Here is a 22,094-nt window from a genome sequence, read left to right as displayed (position 1 = left end):
CATTTTGTTTGGCGTTCACTTGGTGTACAATTCTTTTTTCTACGAAATTCAATTCTATATTATAAAAAGTTTAAGTAATTAAAAATGGATTTACAATATTGTCTATATCTCGAGTTGCTATCCCCTGTAGTGTTATATAAGAATATTCGAGAAAGTTTAGGGGAGATCACTCCCGGTTTATTTTTTAAATGTAGGCATAGTTGGTGCTAATAATCCACAGAATTGGTGTTATAGAAATAAATGTTGTAATTTTTTTTACTTTCTCGTATATACGAAGTATAGAGAAAGTCTTGTAATCCTGCAAAAAAAAAAAATCGAGATTTTTGCAAATCTCGACGTTTTGCATCTCACTGATACGGAAAAACATAATTTTGCAATCTTGTCCGTATGTCTGTGTGTCTGTGTGTGTGTGTGTGTGTGTGTCCGTGTGTAAACACGATAACTTGAGTACCGTTACAGCTAGGTTAATGAAATTTCATATATAAGTATTTAATCAAAATCGTAGATCCGTATTAACTTTTGAGCGATTTCCGATAACCGGAAGTGGTACTTTTTCTACTTTCAATTTTTCAAAAGCCTATAACTTGAGTACTATTTCAGATAGATAAATGAAATTTCATACGTAAGTAAAAGATCTAATTCTCTACCTTCTATTAAATTTTGAGTCATTTCCGTTGACTGGAAGTAGTACTTTACGCTACTTCCGATTTCTCAAAAAACTAATGTAAATTTTAAAAGTAATAATAATATTGCGCACTATTATGCGCTTTTTTATTTCGCGTTCACTTGGTGTGCAATTAATTTGTCTACGAGATTTTATTCTATTTTTAAAACTTTAAGTATTTAAAATGGATTAAAAATCATGTCTATAGCCCGAGTTCCCATCCCCTGTTATTTTATATAAGAATATTCGAGAAAGTTTAGGGGAGTTCACTCCCGGTTTATTTCGAAAACAAAAAAAAATTTAAAATGCGTTGCAAATAAGAAGATTTTTACTTTCTCGTATATACGAAGTAGGCCTACCTATAGAGATAGTCTTGTAATCGTGCAATAAAAAAAAATCGAGATTTTTACAAATCTCGACGTTTTACACCTCACTGATACGGAAAAAAATAATTTTGCAATCTTGTCCGTATGTCTGTGTGTGTCTGTCTGTCTGTCTGTCTGTGTGTCTGTGTGTAAGCACGATTACTTGAGTACCGTTACAGTTAGGTTGATGAAATTTCATATATAAGTATTTTATCAAAATCGTAGATCCGTATCAACTTTTGAGCGATTTCCGATAACCGGAAGTGGTACTTTTTTTACTTTGAATTTTTCAAAAGCCTATAACTTGAGTACTATTTCAGATAGATAAATGAAATTTCACATGTAAGTAAAAGATCTAATTCTCTGCCTTCTGTCAAATTTTGAGTAATTTCCGTTGACCGGAAGTAGTAATTTACGCTACTTCCGATTTCTCAAAAAACTAATGTAAATTTTGAAAGTACTAATAATATTGCGCACTATTATGCGCTTTTTTATTTGGCGTTCACTTGGTGTGCAATTAATTTGTCTACGAGATTTTATTCTATTTTTAAAACTTTAAGTATTTAAAATGGATTTTAAATCATGTCTATAGCCCGAGTTCCCATCTCCTGTTATTTTATATAAGAATATTCGAGAAAGTTTAGGGGAGATTACTCCCTGTTTATTTAAAAAATATTCACTTTGCATGTTCAATTATTTGAATACATTTCTGAAACCGGTTTATATTTTTTTAAATGCTAAATTTACTAGCATTTTTTCATTAAATGCTGAAGTTGGTAAAAATTGTTGAAAACAATCAAACTGCTTAATAATGTTTGTAAAGTTTAAATTTTAAAGATATTTTGATTTTACTAAAAAACAAAAAATATCCACGAATAATTTTATCAAGTTGCTAATAATATTAATTTTAGATGCAATACATGTCTAAGATATAATTTAAGTTGTTTCCCTTTAATCGGGGATTTTACAACACAAAAATATTCCAGTTTCAAGACCAGTGGTTCTTAACCTTTTAGAGGTACCCCGCCAGTTTCATGTGCGCATTCACTGGACCTTTTTTAAAAGTTCTATCGTCCGCACAAACAAAATTGGAGTCTAGTGTGAGTCTTGACTTTCGCCGAACCCCTGAGACTGACTCACTGAACCCATGGGGTTGTTCGAACCCAGGTTTAGAACCACTGTTCGTGAGTGACTTTTCCTGAAGTGTCGCTATTCAATATTGAAAGTTACAGAAGACAAAATTTAAGAAACAATTAGGTATATTTTGTAAGAATTTTATTACAATGTACAAATAAATTGCAAACATGCAAATAGACTGTTAAAATTCATTTTTAAAATTACTTTTTAAAACGTAAACTTTTTTTTTAAACTTAATACTTCATTGCGTTTGAGGAAATAATGAATAATAAGAAATACATGCACTTTTGTATATAAATACATGTTTAAGATACTTGACACTGAAGTAGAAAATATTGGCTGAGAACTGTAGTGTTATACAACAAAAACCAGTGCATAAAATGGCACTGAAACTGTCAAAAACATTGCAAAAAACAAACGGTCGACGCTTTCAGCGGAAACATTATTGACTTTAGTTTTAATGTAACAGATCATCTTCTCTTTCAATGAACACGACTCGTGGTTGTCTTTCTTTACACTAACGTTATCCTCAACACAAGCCATCGGAGTGACTGTTCCTGAAGTCGCTATTTTAGAATTTTTAGCATCCTTTCCGTCCGGAAGTAGTTTCTGCTCTTGACGATACTTGCGCATGACGTAAACAGTAGCGATAATAGATAGGATACCCTCGATAATAATGAAAGAAATGAATAGCATTATTCGGGGGATTTTTTCTGTCTTGGTGAGATTTCTCGGCATGGTGGAACTGTGAAAGGCGGAAATTCGAATACAATTTTATAATATTATATAAATCATATCAATAAACAGTCCGAATGCTTGTTGATTAGCCCTACATTTACATTTGTTGAGCTAGTTAAAACAATGCCCAAGCCTCAGTTGGCCTAATTTCCAAAAGACCTGGTTAAGTTGCCCTGAAGTTTTTTCGGCATTTATCCCTAATTAGTTTACAACTAATTACATTCTGCCAAAAACATTCTTTAACTGTCCGTAACCCGAGGGGTCGGCGTGGTCGAGTCGGTCAAGCTCATGGTTGCTAAATCGAAAAGTCTCGAGTTCGAACCCTCCGGGGACATCAACTGTTCTAGGAGAGACAACTCCTAAATTAAACAAATTAAACTGCCTTGCAGTTTGTTCTTGTTTGGACAAAAGCAAGAAGCAAATCCAAAAAGAAAAGATGGCGCATAACCTGTTGACACGTAATACTCAATTGTGTTGGTTGAATTTCTTCCAACACTAAAATTAAGAACGTAGACCGTATCTTACCTAGATTTCATGGTTTCATTCCCTTATCTAAGCTTCGATTCCCATTACGTCGTTTAAGTGCCCTTAGCTTAGTTTTAATTCGCTAATCCCAATCTAGATTCCATCTTATGATTTTAGAACCCTCATCTTAGCCTCTAAGCTGAGTGTACATGCACTTACCCCACGAAGCTCAAGAACAACGACGTGGACATGTAGATGGACACCATGAAGGACATCTTCTCCCCAGAGTCGGGCGGGATCCAGAACACGACCAGGGTCAGCAGTGACGTCACCACCATGGGGGTGACCACGCACAGGATGTAGTACAACGTGGCACGTCTGATGGACACGTACAACTTAACATAGGGTATATTGAGATTAGATGTTTTCACCTCGAACCTTTTGTCCAGCATGGCCCATTCGCCTTGAAGGGGTTCAATGTCAAGTTCAAGCACGGAATCGTTCAAGATGGAGGGCTGGACCAGAATGGTGACGCCGTCTCCGTTCAAACCCATGACGATGATACACGTCTGCGTGTCGAAGGGGTAGTAGGTGAGGTCAAAGTTGCAAAAGGTCGTGATCGAGGTCAGGAGTCGGTACACAATGACCCCGCTTGAGTTCAGCAGGACTGTGTTAGACTCTGGTAGCAGATAGTTCGTGCCACTGTCTGAGTCGATGTTGAGCACAAAAACTTCGGGGTGCCACAATCTGCAGGGAAACCAATGTACACACTAGATCACCCACGTTGATTTTTACTATAAGCTTGTGTGTAGTTTGCAATGTCTGTTTATTTGCTTGTTTGTGAGTTTTCGGTTAATCTTGTAACTCAATTTTAACCCACTTCTAATTCAGTGATTTCGTTAACACTTTTCAGATATATTCGTCTTCTACGACAATGTAATAATATCTAATTTTTAATCTTTTCAGACATCATATTAGTAATTAAAATTTAATTAAAAGCTTATTAAATTAAATAATTCAATAATAATAAATCGAACTTTCTATCAGCCAGCTGTTGACGATGAACTATTGGTCACAGTTCGTTGAATTCCAGCCTGAGAGACCGCGGACTAACAAGGCGAAGATAATTGTCTTTTAAAGATCGAAGCTACAAGTTTTTAAGTAAATATTTTTAGTTTTATACTAGACTTGCCCGAAACTGTGGGTTTCGGGGGTCATCCATAAGTGACATCACGTCTGTCACTTATCATCACAAAATAACCAGACCCTACATTCAAAAAGACGTTTTTTATCTTTAATTTTTTTCTTTAATTGAATTTGATATAGTGAAATAATGCAGTGGATGTGCGCATGATTGCTAGGCCAAAAGGCTTGAGTTGGGTTCTTTAGCTCGAGTTTATTGTAAGTGTATTGAGCTAACCCTGGTCAGATGCGTTCATAAGGGGTTAGGGAAATTAAAGATAATTGAGTATGTGCTGACCACACCATTAAAATACAAATGGGTATTGTGCATTGAAAAATGTAACTTGCATTTTACGACATTGAACACAAATTTTCTGGAATATCTGCAAGACAATCAGCCAGTAATAACAAAATCATATGTCACATACACGTAGAATTTACGAGAGTATTTTACGAATTTGTTTATTTATTCTACCTTTATTACTCCGAAGTTTTTTTAATAAATAATTATCATTAAAAAAGTTTTTAAAAACCCACGTTTTCTGATTGAACTAAAAAGTAGAAAATAAATGCTATACATCACAATAATGAAAGCGATCACTCTACTATAAGAAATGAAAAACGTGGGGCGCCGAAGTAAAAGTTTTTTATCGGTCATTGTTAATATAAGATGTAAAAGTTATATTACTATTGATTAGATAATACTATTGACTTTTATTAGGGAGCTTGTAGAGAGTCAACAGCATTAGAAACTGTAAGAAAATCACGGCGCCCCACGTTTTTCATCGCTTATAGTAGAGTGATCGCTTGCATTATTGTGATGTATAGCATTTATTTTCTACTTTTTAGTTCAATCAGAAAAAGTGGGTTTTTACAAGCTTTTATTTAACTCACTTCCTCGTCATTCTGTCTGTCGTCAGTCGTCAGTCTAGATAGAAACGCAGAGGTGAAAATTCGGACAGTTCTACTTGACAGTTGGCACGTGGGTCAAGACATGAAGACAATGCAATCTGAAACTAAATTTGACTTAATTGGATGCCTAATTAATTTTTTATTAATTAATTAAAATTTCGACCGAATTATTAGGCATGTCTAGCCAACCACACCACACGCGTCATCACGTTCAATAGCTGCGCCATCACGGTACGTTCAATAGCTGCGCCATCACGTTCAGTAGGCGCGCAATGGTTTTTAGTCATGTAACTCTATTGTAAATAAAACATGTAAAGTACTGAAAAAAAAATTCATAAAAAACGTTTTAATAACAAGCTTTTATGTAATGATGCACTAAAAAGTAGAAAATAAATTATACACTACTATTTAAATTACTATAAAGAAAAGCGTGGGTCTCTTCTCAAATATTAGTAAAGGTATCAAATAGGTACTAAAGTACTAAAGTGACCCACGCTTTTCTTTATAGTAATTTAAATAGTAGTGTATAATTTATTTTCTACTTTTTAGTGCATCATTACATAAAAGCTTGTTATTAAAACGTTTTTTATGGAATTTTTTTTTTAAACTTTTTTAATGATTATTATTTTCTACTTTTTAGTCTTTGTCTGTTTGTTTGCATTAAAATCTTGCTATCGATTTTATCTTTTCGCATTCACTTTTTTTTGGGGGGGTAAACGAAGACAACTCGTAAAAAACACGTGCCTTGAACCCGTGTCGAGTGGGTTAGCAATCGTGTGCCCAACCACTCGACCATATCGTCTCCTCCATACTGGCCACCAGTTGTTCCGGTAGTTTGTACACAAACACCGCGTGACCAAAAACTCAGTAAGCCAAAAGAGGGAGAGTACCGAACCTTGTTTTCATCAAATTACAATTACTGGGTTATGTCCCTTTTTCCCCACGTTTTTTGTACAAATATATAGCGGTCTAAAATGATCAATAAAATGTTTCCATGGATCAATTTAGTAATAATAATAATTGAATATTCTATTGTCATTGGAAACAAAGCTTCCCTGAAAATTTCAGCGCGCTAGCTAACTGGGAAGTGCCCGAAATTTTGATCGCAAGATTTGATTGGAGAACCAAACAAACAAACAAACAAAAAAACAAACAGACGCGAAAGCAAGTTAAAGAAAACGTGGGAAAAAGATGTTCGATCTTTCAAAAAACAAGTTAATAAAAAGTCTAGTGACAATTTAAGTGCAATTTCCTTAATTAACTTTTTGTGACCGAACGAATCACCCGTAGAGGTTTGCCCCCCATTTTCGTTTTCGTTTCTCTCCACACGAGCAGAGCTAGTCCCCGCCCCCTCGCGAGATCTGCGCGAGTCTGGCCAATGGCAGCGTGAAGTTACCTCTCACTAGCGACTGCCTCAGCCGGTGTGCTTGTGGTAGAAATATTTGTATATTCTTAGTAATCTTAGCCAATACAAATTAGAAAAAATTAATTATTTGTGACCGAACGAAAGGATATTTTTTAAAACTTTCTTCGGCAATATTGTTCTAAATTATGGCAGAAATCGATTGGTAAATGTTTCAAGTCGCTAAGTGGTCTGGTTGCCGAGATATGGGCCAAAAACTGCATTTTTTCGAGGTTTTTTGGCTTTTCCGGGAAATCCAGGAAGAAAATCCGGGAATTTTTTTGGCCTATGTTCATTCTCGGAACTTGCTTAACATATTTGCTTTTGGAACTAGTCCTCGATATTGCTTCGTTGAGGAGGAGATACGACTTAAAGACGACTTAAAGCTGCGGACACACATCCATTCATCCATTCATACATTCCCAGAAATGACGAGTTAATAAACGCAATTCTCCAGAATGGAAATTGCGCTAAAAATAATACAAGTATTTTAATAAATAATAGTAATACAGTTTATTAATGAGTTACAGTACTGAATACTTACAGCCCAGATGGTAAAGATACGAACGACCAATTGGAGTAATTCTGTGCGTCCCATGCTAGATCCTTGTCGTTCCAACTCATCTCAAAATAAAGCTGGGTCTCAATAGTCTGCTTGGATTCTAACACTTGCGATACCTAAGTATAAGAAAAGACATTTAGTTAATAAAGTCAAGTTGGGATATTGACAATTTATTGTTATTTTATGATCCGAAAATTGCCTTTTTTAAAGCAGAAAGTAAGTGTTTTATTAAATGTGAGGAACTATTTGTTTCCTATTTATTTGAATATTGACAGATTTATTAATTTAAAAATTAAACTAATCAAGCAAATAATTATCTTCCAGATTTTTTTCCTGGGGAGGGGGTATTTGAAACTTTAAGAGAGGCGGCAATTATAAAAATGGTTAAAATATATATTTACCAATCAATTTTTTTCTGCTTTGTCCGGGGGAGGGCGGTGCACCCACTCCCCGGTTTTAAAAAAGGCCAGAAAGAAACACAGCGCAACTCACAACCAACCTGCATTAAACTTACTCCAACTCGCACGTTGACGGTGCGGCCCGTGGGCAGGGAACTTAACTTGTTCTGTGTAACTTTTTGCTTGGCCAGGTCCTCGTACAGTCTGGCCAGTCCCTCACGCTCTGGACTCATGTCCTGGTACATGCCCGCACGTGCAGATGACCAGAGACTCACCAACAACAGCAGCACTGACACTGAAGTGCTCAACATTTTCATCATCTGTAAAAATGGATGGCGGAAATAATAGGAAAGTCCTGTTTGTAAAATAAATTTTAAAATGTGTGTTTTAATATTTAAACATATGTAGGGCTACATTATGCAAATTTTAAAAGAATTTTTATTTATTTCGCCCATAGTGGCGTTTGAGTTTTTGTTTTACCTATTCCAATAACAATAGCTATAAAAGAAAAGAAGAAAAAAATCTCCATTAAACACTACTTAAGTTTATAAAGTGGTTCGTGATGAAGGTTTTTGTTTAATAATCACTCTAATGCAAGATGTTAAGGAGTTTTATTAAGATTAAATCCACTTTAATATCCCGCATGAAATGAAGGTAGAGAATCGAGTCCAAGTCTACGAGTGCTTGCCCCTTGTAACCAGCACAATGTTTAACATCCTATGTGGCATAAAGTAGTTTTCCTATCATAAACTGATATCCTCTCCCAGAGGCGGAACTACAAGGACATGTGAGGGACCCAAGATGTTAAGGGGCCCACAGCCGAACGTAACATGAATTTAAAATTTAATTTTAAGAATTTTTTTTTCAACTTTGCATTGATAGTAAAACTACTTCAGCTATGAAAGAACTACCTATATTCAATGCTCCAAGCGCTGATGTTATTATTAAAGAGAAGACAAACTGAACATTAATGGCAGTGTGTGGCCTAACCATATATGCCACCAGCCGTCACATGTCACATTACCGTATATTACATAATAAACACGGCACACAAACTCCATCATTGCCACTTTCTTTGTATACAGCCACGGTGAGTAGGACAATGTTTACATAACGCTCGAGGTAATCACAAAACCAAGCGATAAAAGCGTTACTGCGCTTAACAACAAAGAAACGCGAATATGCGTTATCATCTAAGTATCTTCAGTGCGTGTTGTAATCACGATTAAAAGCTTTGTATTTTGTTGAATTAAGGTCTAATTTTTTGTTACACATTTTGTTTCTGTCCTACTGCGTCATCGTATTTGTAGAACAAACATGTTTTAATTTAAAAAATGAGCCCCTTTTGTTTATTTACCTCTCCAAATACGTGACACCATTAATGTTAACTTCACGGCAAGTTAAAATGAACAACCGCATACTGACCCAATTAGATAGAATTAATTGGTCGGTCTTTAATTTTTCAGTTTATAAATTATATGCCTTTCGTTACATCATAATGTGTGTTTGTGTCTCTGCTTTATTAAAGTGTAATTATGTGTAGGTATATCACAATGACCAACACTCTGACACATAGCCTACACAGTTTATTAGAGTTTAATTCTAAATTTACATTATATGTTGTGCTCTAGCTTATGATCTTCTTTCCTTTTTTACAAGGCTAATTTTGTCGTTCCTTTTATCAAGTAAGTATATAAAATATTCGTGTTATATTTCGGAATTTGGACAATTGACTTGTAATTTAGGTGTATATCACTATTATCACAGTCCTCTGTGGGACTACAACAGTAAATAATTTTTTTTTCGTTTCAGATTTCGACTTAGATTATACTTTTTTATAGTTCATGTTTTTCACCGCTGTGCTCAGCCTTGGCCTAGTGACCTTGATCGAAGCTGGGGTTAATGACCCGCTTGACCCGTCTCGTGAGGCCAAGGCCAGGCTCTATGATGACCTTGCTGAGAACCGGGTGTTGCAGAACAAACTGACCCCCCTCGCGCCTGGAGCTGTTGTCAACATGACATTCGGCGTCTCTTTAACCCAGGTGTGTGCTGGTTTTTTTTTAATTACAGTAGACATGGGCGCCCGGAAAAAATCAATGGGGGGGGGGGGGGGCGGGGTTCTAAAAGACGTCTCTCTTTTTTGACGATTTTTACCTCCCCCCCCCCCTCACCACCCCTCCCTATCGTGATACATCGTCAAAAAAAGTGAGGCCGCCGTCTCTAAAAGGACATCTCAATTCTGAACTCGATCAATTAATTAAACTATGACATTTTACATAAATGACTTTACCGAAATAACAGCTTAATTTCAGTTTGTTACACTTCTTTTTAAAATGCAAAAGTGTGTCCTTACATATCCTGAACCCCCCTCCCCTCATCACAAACATCTACCCCCCCCCCCCCCCCAAGAAATATACGCAACGGAAAAAAGTGCAAAAAAATGCACAACGGAAAAAAGCGCAAACAGAAAAAAGCCTTTGGGAACCCCCCCCCCCCCCCACCCCCCCCCCACACACACACACACCATCCTCACTAGGAGTATGACGACTTTCATTTACGACCACATGTAGAAGAGTGTGTTTTTTTTTTAAGTCTTTCTCTAATGCCTGCAGGTGACAGGTGTGATAGAGTCCGAGCAGACGATCAACACCAACTTGTACTATGAAATGACGTGGGTGGACACAGCCTTGAGCTGGAACCCGCGAGACTATGGCGACTTGTCCCAGGTGGTTGTACCCTCAGCCTCGTAAGGGATGGTTTATTTTTTTAGTCTAGAGTTATTCGTCCGAACAAAAAGTAAAAATATTAGAATGTTTGGTGAAAAATAAAAGGTCCATAAAAGTAAAAATATTAGAATGTTTGGTGAAAAATAAAAGGTCCATAAAAGTAAAAATATTAGAATGTTTGGTGAAAAATAAAAGGTCCATAAAAGTAGAAATATTAGAATGTTTGGTGAAAAAGTGTAGGTCCATAAAAGTAAAAAAAAAATGGAATCTTTGGTGAAAAAGCAAAGGTCCATAAAAGTAAAAATATTAGAAAGGTGAAAAGGCAAAGGTCCATAAATGGATTACCCGAACTCCCTTGTTGCACATTATCACAAGAAAAGACATGACCATCTTCACCTTTCCATTACATAACTTTAGAAAATTGAAATGTAAATTTTTTTCGTTAAAATTAGGCAAACCTTTGCTTTTATCAACTGATCTATCTCTTAAAACTAATGTGTTTTTTGGGTGTGTGTGTGTTTTTCATGTGTTTCTACTATGCATATTTTTAAAGACGGTGCCTTTTACTTCAGTATTTATGCTTGCACGAACAATATACTGTTTTTTTTATGTAAGCTTTGTGCTTGTTTTAAAGTGGTACTTATTACAAGTTCTTTTAAAACTTTAAAAATATATTTTAGCAACTTTCAGCGAGTACCTTGTCGTAAATGCGGCACGTAATCGCTAGTCGACCACAACCCTTATCCCAACCTAAAATATGATACGTAATTTGTGTTCTGACATTATTTCTTTTCAAAACCTCCCCCCCCCTCAGAATGTGGTACCCTCTAGTCTTGGCATTGAACGCCCAGATGGAAAACATCTTCCTACTTGAAACTCCCAGAAACATGGTCCTGTTTTACAACGGCACCGTCAAGATGCTCATAATCACCGCCCTCACGACCTACTGCAACTTCGAACTGACCTTCTACCCCTTCGACACGCAGAACTGCACCATCACCATAGCGCCGTACGGGGAGGATGTGGTCCTGCACACACAGCCGTACATCATCGATGTGGTGGAACTGACGGAAGGCGTGCTGATACTGAACGGGGAGTGGTCTAGACTGAAGATAGATTTCAATGTGTTCGTCTCCAGCACAGGCGTTCAGTGTATATCTCTGTCGGTGCTCATCAAACGTGCTCCGCTGTACTACGTGCTGTGTGTGATTCTGCCATTGGTGGTGACGTCACTGCTGACCCTGGTCGTGTTCTGGATCCCGCCCGACTCTGGGGAGAAGATGTCCTTCCTGGTGTCCATCTACATGTCCACGTCGTTGTTCCTTAGTCTGATTGGGTAAGTTGTCGAGGGGAATACAAGTAAGTATAAGAACAAAATATGGAGATAATAGGGACACAGATTGTGATAATGGGCAATATATTTGGATAAAAGGGCATACGGATGAATGTGGCAACAGATTTGGATTAAAGGGCAACATGTAGATTAAAGGGAAACGTGGATAAAAGGGAACATATGTGGGTAATGGGTTACATTTGGAGATAAAAGGGCAACATATATGGATAAAAAGGAAACTTATTGTGATTAAGGACGATAAATGCGGATAAAAGGGGCAACTGTGGATAAAAGTGCAACAATATGTGGATATAAGGGCAATACATATTGATAAAAGGGCAACTTATGGGAATAAAGGGCCATACATGAGATAAGAGGGCAAGATATGAGGATAAAAGACAACATAGGGGAATAGGGGTCCCGCGAATTACAGTCGATTCTGAGATTTATATTGAGACACTCCTGGAACATCAACTCGCATAGAGTTGAGCAGGTGTTTTTTTTACGATTACTGTAAAATAATATATTAAATTATTTTTTTCTTATATAAATAAACGTTAATTAAAATTAAAAGTGTTATGAATGTTTGATTAATCTAAATTCGGACTCAAACTTTTCTCAGTCAATTCAACCGTCGAACTACACACTAATCCAAGTCTTTTAAAACCATGTCTTTTTCCAGATCCACCTTGCCGAGAAATCTAAAGAGAAGCGAACAAATCCCCAGGATGATGCTCTTCATCGTCTTCGTCACGCTCGAGTGCGTCCTGTGCATCATCGTCACGGCCTACGTCATGCGCCGTCACGTGATGGAGGAACGCCTGACGACAGGTGCCGCTGCAGACCCGGATCAAACCTCGCCTGACTCTCAAGGCGGATGCGAACGTCTGAAGGCAACATCGGGAAAACCCACAGCGCTGAAGAAGCAAAATTTGGTTTATCCTGCCGAGGTCGGGGGTTCGAATCAAGGGGGTGAAAGAGAAGGCTTGGAGAAGAAAAAGAGACAGCTGTCTTCAAAAACGCTGGACAAGATTTTTTTCACGATTTTTCTAGTCATTAGCGTGCCTTTCTATGTCCTTGTTTTCGCTGTATAAAAATATTTTATTGCAAAGTTTTATACTTTTGTACTCAACAAACTAAAACACTATTTAGTAGTTTAATCTCTGAATTCAATACACATATAGTGAAAGATGTGGATTTTCATTCTAGAAATTTCTTTAAAACTTCTGTGTCCATAGACAATAACTTCACTTTTTAATTTATAAAAGAAAAGAACTTGGCACTTTTTTGTATGTTTGAGTAGATCCCGACTTTGGATAAAGACTGGAACTTGAAGCTGGGAGAAATACAGCTGAAGGTTGTAATTTATAGGCGGTTTATCTATCTTCTGATGTTCACTTCATTGACGTGCATGTCCTCATTGTTGGTGCACTTATCGAGTATATAATCAGAGTAGAAATGTATTCTACATATCAGTAGATATATATAAGTATTCGGCACACCTTGCTCTATCTATGCTTTAAAATAAACTTACCCATAAAATATGTTACCGTGTATAAAGTTTATTGTATTCGCGTGATGCATAAGTAATGCAATTAGTTTTTTTTTACTAGAATTGAGCTTTTATTAAAATAAAAATTCAAAATTATAATATATATAATATATTGTTAATTTTTTTTTTATATTTGTGATTATGTTTTTGTTGGATAATGAAATTTCACGAAATGGGGTGTTGATACCATATGAAGATAACTTTTTTAGTTATAGATCTATTATATTAAAGATCTATAACTCAATTATATTGAGTGTACGTTTTACCTGTAAATACATTTAAAATCGCTTGAAATATTTCCAAAACTTGAATATTAAAACGAAATGTAATTACTGTCTGTTGACACAAAAGGTGTGGCCAAATATCCCCATTACTATTGAACTTGTTAATGGAGCGTATCTGAAGTGGTAGATTTTAAACCGCTAATGGCTGTTGTACACACAATACAGCAACACGAACACTGATTGACACTAAGCGAAACTAAGTGATAGAATCATATAATTTAACAAACTTCTACATCAAGTGGAATATTCTTTGATCAAATGACAGAATTGATAGACATTTTTTGCGCCTTATCTCTCGCATCATATTTTTAAAATTACAACTCAGGTACGTAATGCAGCGTTTATGCTTATTCAAATAATTTTTTTAAATGTTTTTTTTAAATAGCTCATTCTATTTTTTATTAATATTAATATGAAATCACTACAGAATATAAATAACAGCAAAGTACATAAGCACCATATAATCGACGCACCATACAATTCAGCTATACAACTACACTCACAGCATGTGGCTACAACCACACCGGACAACTACACCCACACCATGTGGCTACAACCACACCGAACAACTACACCCACATTATTTGGCTACAACCACACCGAACAACTACACCCACACCAGGTGGCTACAACCACACCGAACAACCACACCCACACCGTGTGAGCACTTATTGACTAGTCCAAGCTATAGCCAAGTTTTTCCTTTTCGTACATTTCACGTTTATAATCATAAGTTTCTAAAATACATTAAATCACATTTTAATTGGACTAATTATTACCTGCTGTTAATTATCAATTAATTAATCACCTAGATTAGAACTACCAAGGAGCAGATGACCCCATACGTTGTCCTAGTGTTGATGTTCTTGCCATTGCTTGCTGCCATTAGTAAAGAGAGGGAAGCGAGAACGAGGCTAGACGATCATTTGGCTACCAATCAGGTGCTGAACGCTAAACTAAGTCCAATACCCTCAGGGTCAGAGGTTGACATGAATGTTTACATTTTCCTTTTGAATGTGAGTACACGTTCAACCCACCTTCGTCTTCTTCGTTGTTTATATTGTAATATCGAATGATATATCGTCCAATACAGTTCAGTACTGCGTGTCAACATATTATGCGCCATATGAACCGTTGACTCCGACTTCAACCAACTTTCATTTTTTATCAGCATCTATAGCCTTTGTTTATGTTTTGATTTGGTTGGGACTGATCCATAACCCCCTTCTTTCATTTTAGACAATATCATCTATGTATATCTAACACCAGTGTTTCTTCCAGGCATCTCTTTAAGGGGGGTCCGTAGACCCCCCCCCCTTCTCCCCCCCCCCCCCCAAAGAGAGTCTACCGCCCCCGCCCCCCCCCCGCCCCCGAAAGAAATGTAATTCATATAGAAAAAAAATATTTTTTAACAGTGCGCCCCCCCCCCCCCCGAAAATTTCAAGTGCCCCCTCCCCCCCCCCCCCCAGGAGAAGGAAAAAGTCTGGAAGAAACATTGTCTAACACCCCACCACGCCCTTGCTACGCCGCTGAGCGTACTAAACCCACTGAGACTAAAATAAAGACAAACCTTCCACAAACCTACAGGTTGCAGACGTTGTCGAATCCAAGCAGAAAATCGAAACCAACCTCTACTTCCATCTCAACTTTCTCGACCCGGACCTAAAATGGCGTCCTGATGATTTCGGTAACATCACAACAGTACAGGTGCCCACTGAAAGGTGAGATACTGCTAAGGTGTACGTTTCAAATCTAAAACTGAACGTTTAGTTTTTCTCACCAAGCTGAATAATAATATATTTTAGGGTCGCTACGTTTTTAGGTGTGTATAAGTAAGGCTCCCTTTTCGAACCTGACGGTTTGTAGAGCAAAAGAAGTAGAGTTCACCTGTTTTTGTGACCTCGGCATATGAAGAGATAGTGTCGTTAGCACTATGCCCAGCCACCTTTACTTTCCCCAACGTAAGTCAGGTACCCATCAGAGCTGTGTGGACTCAGAGACGTGCTGCATCTCTTGTCAGTGAGCCGAACGAACCTTTCGGGTTAGCAGACCACCGCTCTACCATTCGACCACGCCGTCCCATTTCTTAGATTGCCTCTTTATTTAGTCGTGAACTATATATATATATATATATATATATATATATATATATATATATATATATATATATATAATTCTCTGCTGGGATCAGTTAGAAAACAAGCTGCAAGCGCCTCCTTGCAGTCCCCTCTCTTTCTCTCTATCACTATCACTACCACCCCCACCCCACCCCCACATGATCTGGTAAGCGGTGTTCACTCTGTTTACATTTTACAATCATAGAGACGGGTTTGGTGACGGCTATTAGGGGCAGATAATTTAGTTTGAAACGATTTTAAACTTAGAGGAGGTAACTAAGAGGAGGCTGCTTTCACGTGGGGGGGGGGTTTAGTGTTTTTAAGCAAATATTTTCAATGGCAGCATTGGTACTGTCGAATTCACAAATTATAAATTACTGAAAAGTAGAAAAAAAACAACTAAATAGCGGCGTATGATACGCAGCGGGTCGGCTCGTATATATAATTCTCTTCTGGGAGCCGCTTGAAAACAAGCTGCAAACGCGCCTAGAAAACAAGCTGTAAACGCGCTCCCTACCTCCCCACCCCTACATGGTTTTAGTGAGCTGTGTTCACTCTAAATGTTTACAAGCAGAGCCAACGATTTTAAACGTAGGGGGGGGGAGAAGTAAGGGGGGGGGGGGGGATTATGGTCCTTAACGAGCTACTTATAGTGTTTTAAAGAAATATTTTCAGTGGCAGCGTTGGTAGCCTACTTTCGAATTCACAAATTTTGAATTACTGAAAAGTAGAAAAAACAACAACTAAATAGCGGCGTATGTTATGCCGCGGGCCGGCTCGTTTATATATATATCTAGAACAGCTCTGTATGATCATTCCCCTTCCCGCTTTTACATACCGTGACCGATTCTAAACAACTGCAATTTGTTTTAGAGTTTTGCAGTAACCATTTCTAAACATGTACCTTTTGAGTGTTACATTACAACAAAATAATTTATATAATAGTTATATAGGTACTATCTTCCTTGGACTTATCAGTTCCTTGGAGAGTTGGGGCTATGGGTTACCAGAAAGATGCGCAAAGGAAAAAAAGCGCAACGGAAAAAAGCGCAAAAAAATTGCGCAAAGGAAAAAAACGCAAACAGAAAAAAACGCAAACAGACCAAAATCGCACACAGATAAAAACAGCTTTTTTCTGTTTGCGCTTTTTTCCGTTGCGCATCTTTCTGGTCACCGGGGCTATGATACTTGGGCAAGGGCAACTTATAACTCTTCTCAACTTATTGCCCAGACTTTGCCCCTTGATGATTTACAATGCACTATTATTCGATTCTCTTTCAGACAATTGCGCCCATTATTTATGTTTATGATGACTAAAATACTTTATAATTATGAGTTTGTGACTAAAACTTTAATATTTTAGAATTTGGCACCCGGAAATTTACATTACAAACTCAGCTGATGGCGACAGGTACAAAATCCCAGACCCCGCCTTCTTTAGACTAAATCACACCGGCGCGGTCATCTACCGGATGCCGTTTTTTTCATCGACCTTCTGCGAATTCGACCTGACCTACTACCCGCTGGACTCCCAGACCTGCGACATTTTAGTCACGTTGGTCGGCTATGGCGTGCAGGTCAACGCTCGACCCGAAATCTTGGGAGATACTCTAATCTACAGGGAACACCTTCATCAGGTCGATGGGGATTGGAAGAAACAGAACATGTCGATAGAGGCATACACCCCCACTGCCGAGTCGACGTATTTCAAAATTTCTGTCGTCATTCGACGCGAGAGGCTGTATTACATACTGTGCGTCATTTTGCCAATGGTTGTGACGTCATTGCTGACGTTGATGGTTTTCTGGATCCCGCCGGATTCCGGGGAAAAGATGTCGTATTTGATATCAATCTACATGTCGTCGTCTTTGTTCTTGGGTCTTGTTGGGTGAGTAGTGAAACTTTGCCCGGTCTATGATCGGAGTCATCAATTATTGATTTTACATATCGACTTATGTTTTAAACAATAAATAAATCATACTTAAATGTAAAATGGAAACTAGATTTTTATAACATAAATACCGATTTTATAAGAAATAAATTTAGTTGTAGAGAAAAAGAAATTCTAATCCTACATATCTTGGTAATTTTATTTTTAAAAATTACACTCACAATATTAAACTTACTAAATGCTAGTGTTTTAAATAGCATTTGTTTTTTATTAGCTATAAATTATACAAATATATAAGCGTGCGGGCCAATATTGAGTCTTATCTCATTAGCAATTCCTTAGTTAACTCGGCGTTGTCAAGCGGACGATCACGCCATTTGCTTACAAAGTCATGATTTCGGTTTAAAATTTTGCCAACTTTGGGAATAAATTCAGAGTTTCTTCCAGTCTACCCCCCTCCCGAACGAAATGGAATTCATATAGGTGTCCCCCCCCCCCCTCGAAAATTTGTGTCCGCCCCCCCCCCCACCCCCTCCCCCCCCCCCCCCCGAAAATTTCAAGCGCCCCCCCCCCCCTTTCTGGAAGAAACACTGAATAAATTATGGCTGTCGACGTTAATACCAATACGAATAAGTGGGGCTGGGTTAGTAAATAGTTAAAAAAAAACTTATTTGAAAATTATTATTTCGTGTTATTGTTTCACTAGGTCCACACTTCCCCGGAATATGTCGAGCGCTGAACGCATGCCGAGAATGACGATGTTTCTTGTGTTCATCATCCTGGAGGGCGTGGCCGTCATCGTGGCTACCGTCATCGTCATGAGAAGGTACAGGCGGCAGCAAATGCGCGAGGAGGCTCCAACAGTTCGGAATGCAAATGGCGGCGTCTCCTTGAACCCCGAGCCTCGTTCTGGATCCAGCCAGACGACACGCAGTTTACATTTAAACTCACTAATAAAACTTCCTTGGTCTGGGAATGTAACTGTACATTTTAATGACAATAGTTTCCCAATTGAGCTATGTATAGACCAAACAAAGAACACGTGTAATGGTGTGAATAGTCGTGACCACGGATGTCTAACAGCAGAAACATTAGATTTTATTTTTTTCGTTATCGGTCTTTTGGTGTGTGTGCCGTTCTATGGTCTTGTGTTTATTTTATAAAGATATAAATTGTAATTAAGTTATATTTTATTTCCATGTTTTTTTTTTCACTTGGTCCCCTTTCGCACTCATACTCATAGTTTTTAGAGCCAATACGTTAAAGGCTGCACAGAGGCGTAGCGAGGGAGGGGGGTACTTTATGAAGAAAAAATTAAAAGCTCATTTTTTTGCATTATAAATATAAAACATATATGGGGGGCGCAAAATAAATGTCTGTTCCCGAGGGGAAGCCAAATTGAAAGTTTGTCCCCGGGCGCCGGGGAGGGCGGTTACGCCTCTGAGGCTGCATAAAGAAAATAAACAAAGAAAAGGACAACGAATGATTGAAAAAGCATTTGCTTAATTAGTCAAAGAACCTTTATTTCTGTTAATTCTGATGTAGTCATAATGTCGAAACATTATGCTTTTTTTAAACTCTTCTTTTAAAGAATATTACCGATTTTTCTATTGTCTATACCATTTTAAAATGACGTTGCACCACTTCTTCAAAATAAAACAAACTAATATTAAAATTTTGTTTTAAAACAAAATTATTATTGTACAGTCATTCATTAGATCAAGTTTGCAGTTCGATGAAAGAAAATCACAATAAGAATCAACACTTGTGCAACACAATTATAAAACTTCAAATGTGGTATACGTAGACAAACTAAACTAAAAAAATGTTAATGGCATTACAGTAGTGCTATACAGCTAATGAAGTAGAGTTTGTCATTTTTTATGATCATGACTTTTTTAAAAAATGTGATCTATAAAAAGTAAAGAATCATCTTTAGACCTAGCGATCCAGTGGCGTAGGCAGGGGGGGGTTAGGGGGTCATAACACCCCCCCCCATAGACCCCTCGGTATCTATATATATAAAGCAAAGTGGTCAGGTGCCCGATAGGGCACTTCCCGGCGCCGCAGGCGCGTCAAATTTGGCACGATGGTGCCTTGGGGCAATAGAACACGAGGGCAGGTGACGGTTTGCCGAAACGTCTACGGGGAGGGGGTCAAAACTGACCTCGACTGACCGGCGCCTTATATGGGCTATATTACGAAAAAAAATTTCCTCCGACGACCCCCCTTGAAATTTTGTGAGGTGGTAGGAGAACGCCTTGGGGTGTCACAAAAAACTCGCCATGTCCGGGAAAATTCGTTAAATGGGTCAAAACTGACCAGTCGTATTTCCCTATATAATCTTTGTATTTTATGGGAAAAACAGAGGGTGATTTCAAAACGGATTTTATGGCACTTACCGTCTTTACATCTGGCTAATTTTTTGCATGTTCTAAGGTAAATGGCTTGACCTTTAGGGAAAACTGTCGGTTTCACTCAAAGCCCTCGACGAGGGCTAAAAAGTGACCGCGAGTGAAATTCTCTTTATATGAGCTCTATTACGAAAAAAAATTTCCTCCGACGACCCCCCTTGAAATTTTGTGAGGTGGTAGGAGAACGCCTTGGGGTGTCCCAAAAAACTCGCCATGTCCGGGAAAATTCGTTAAATGGGTCAAAACTGACCAGTCGTATTTCCCTATATAATCTTTGTATTTTATGGGAAAAACAGAGGGTGATTTCAAAACGGATTTTATGGCACTTACCGTCTTTACACCTGGCTAATTTTGTGCATGCTCTTAGGTAAATGGCTTGACCTTTAGGGAGAACTGCCGGTTTCACTCAAAGCCCTCGACGAGGGCTAAAAAGTGACCGCGAGTGAAATTCTCTTTATATGAGCTATATTACGAAAAAAAATTTCCTCCGACGACCCCCCTTGAAATTTTGTGAGGTGGTAGGAGAACGCCTTGGGGTGTCCCAAAAAACTCGCCATGTCCGGGAAAATTCGTTAAATGGGTCAAAACTGACCAGTCGTATTTCCCTATATAATCTTTGTATTTTATGGGAAAAACAGAGGGTGATTTCAAAACGGATTTTATGGCACTTACCGTCTTTACACCTGGCTAATTTTGTGCATGCTCTTAGGTAAATGGCTTGACCTTTAGGGAGAACTGCCGGTTTCACTCAAAGCCCTCGACGAGGGCTAAAAAGTGACCGCGAGTGAAATTCTCTTTATATGAGCTATATTACGAAAAAAAATTTCCTCCAACGACCCCCCTTGAAATTTTGTGAGGTGGTAGGAGAACGCCTTGGGGTGTCCCAAAAAACTCGCCATGTCCGGGAAAATTCGTTAAATGGGTCAAAACTGACCAGTCGTATTTCCCTATATAATCTTTGTATTTTATGGGAAAAACAGAGGGTGATTTCAAAACGGATTTTATGGCACTTACCGTCTTTACATCTGGCTAATTTTTTGCATGCTCTTAGGTAAATGGCTTGACCTTTAGGGAGAACTGCCGGTTTCACTCAAAGCCCTCGATGAGGGCTAAAAAATGACCGCGAGTGAAATTCTCTTTATATGAGCTCTATTACGAAAAAAAAATTTCCTCCGACGACCCCCCTTGAAATTTTGTGAGGTGGTAGGAGAACGCCTTGGGGTGTCCCAAAAAACTCGCCATGTCCGGGAAAATTCGTTAAATGGGTCAAAACTGACCAGTCGTATTTCCCTATATAATCTTTGTATTTTATGGGAAAAACAGAGGGTGATTTCAAAACGGATTTTATGGCACTTACCGTCTTTACATCTGGCTAATTTTTTGCATGCTCTTAGGTAAATGGCTTGACCTTTAGGGAGAACTGCCGGTTTCACTCAAAGCCCTCGATGAGGGCTAAAAAATGACCGCGAGTGAAATTCTCTTTATATGAGCTCTATTACGAAAAAAAAATTTCCTCCGACGACCCCCCTTGAAATTTTGTGAGGTGGTAGGAGAACGCCTTGGGGTGTCCCAAAAAACTCGCCATGTCCGGGAAAATTCGTTAAATGGGTCAAAACTGACCAGTCGTATTTCACTATATAATCTTTGTATTTTATGGGAAAAACAGAGGGTGATTTCAAAACGGATTTTATGGCACTTACCGTCTTTACATCTGGCTAATTTTTTGCATGCTCTTAGGTAAATGGCTTGACCTTTAGGGAAAACGGTCAGTTTCACTCAAAGCCCTCGACGAGGGCTAAAAAGTGACCGCGAGTGAAATTCTCTTTATATGAGCTCTATTACGAAAAAAAATTTCCGACGACGACCCCCCTTGAAATTTTGTGAGGTGGTAGGAGAACGCCTCGGGGTGTCACAAAAAACTCGCCATGTCCGGGAAAATTCGTTAAATGGGT

The 22,094-nt window shown here is 38.1% G+C and overlaps 1 protein-coding gene across 1 annotated transcript; it reads right to left on the bottom strand.

Annotated features, from left to right (window-relative positions):
• Positions 1-2,501: 2,501 nt before the first annotated feature.
• Positions 2,502-8,070, bottom strand: LOC131933140 (acetylcholine receptor subunit alpha-type acr-16). The gene is made up of 4 exons (XM_059289942.1): positions 7,942-8,070; positions 7,410-7,543; positions 3,589-4,116; positions 2,502-2,911 (listed from the first exon to the last, which is right to left on the bottom strand). Exons 1-4 carry the CDS (start codon positions 8,068-8,070, stop codon positions 2,521-2,523), a joined length of 1,182 nt encoding a protein of 393 aa, XP_059145925.1. The 3' UTR covers positions 2,502-2,520.
• Positions 8,071-22,094: the final 14,024 nt, after the last annotated feature.

Source organism: Physella acuta, unplaced genomic scaffold (assembly GCF_028476545.2).
Source record: "Physella acuta isolate Inbredline_101_S28 unplaced genomic scaffold, ASM2847654v3 ptg002377l, whole genome shotgun sequence".
Taxonomy (NCBI): Eukaryota; Metazoa; Mollusca; class Gastropoda; family Physidae; genus Physella; species Physella acuta.
This window is presented reverse-complemented; position numbering and strand designations above follow the sequence as displayed.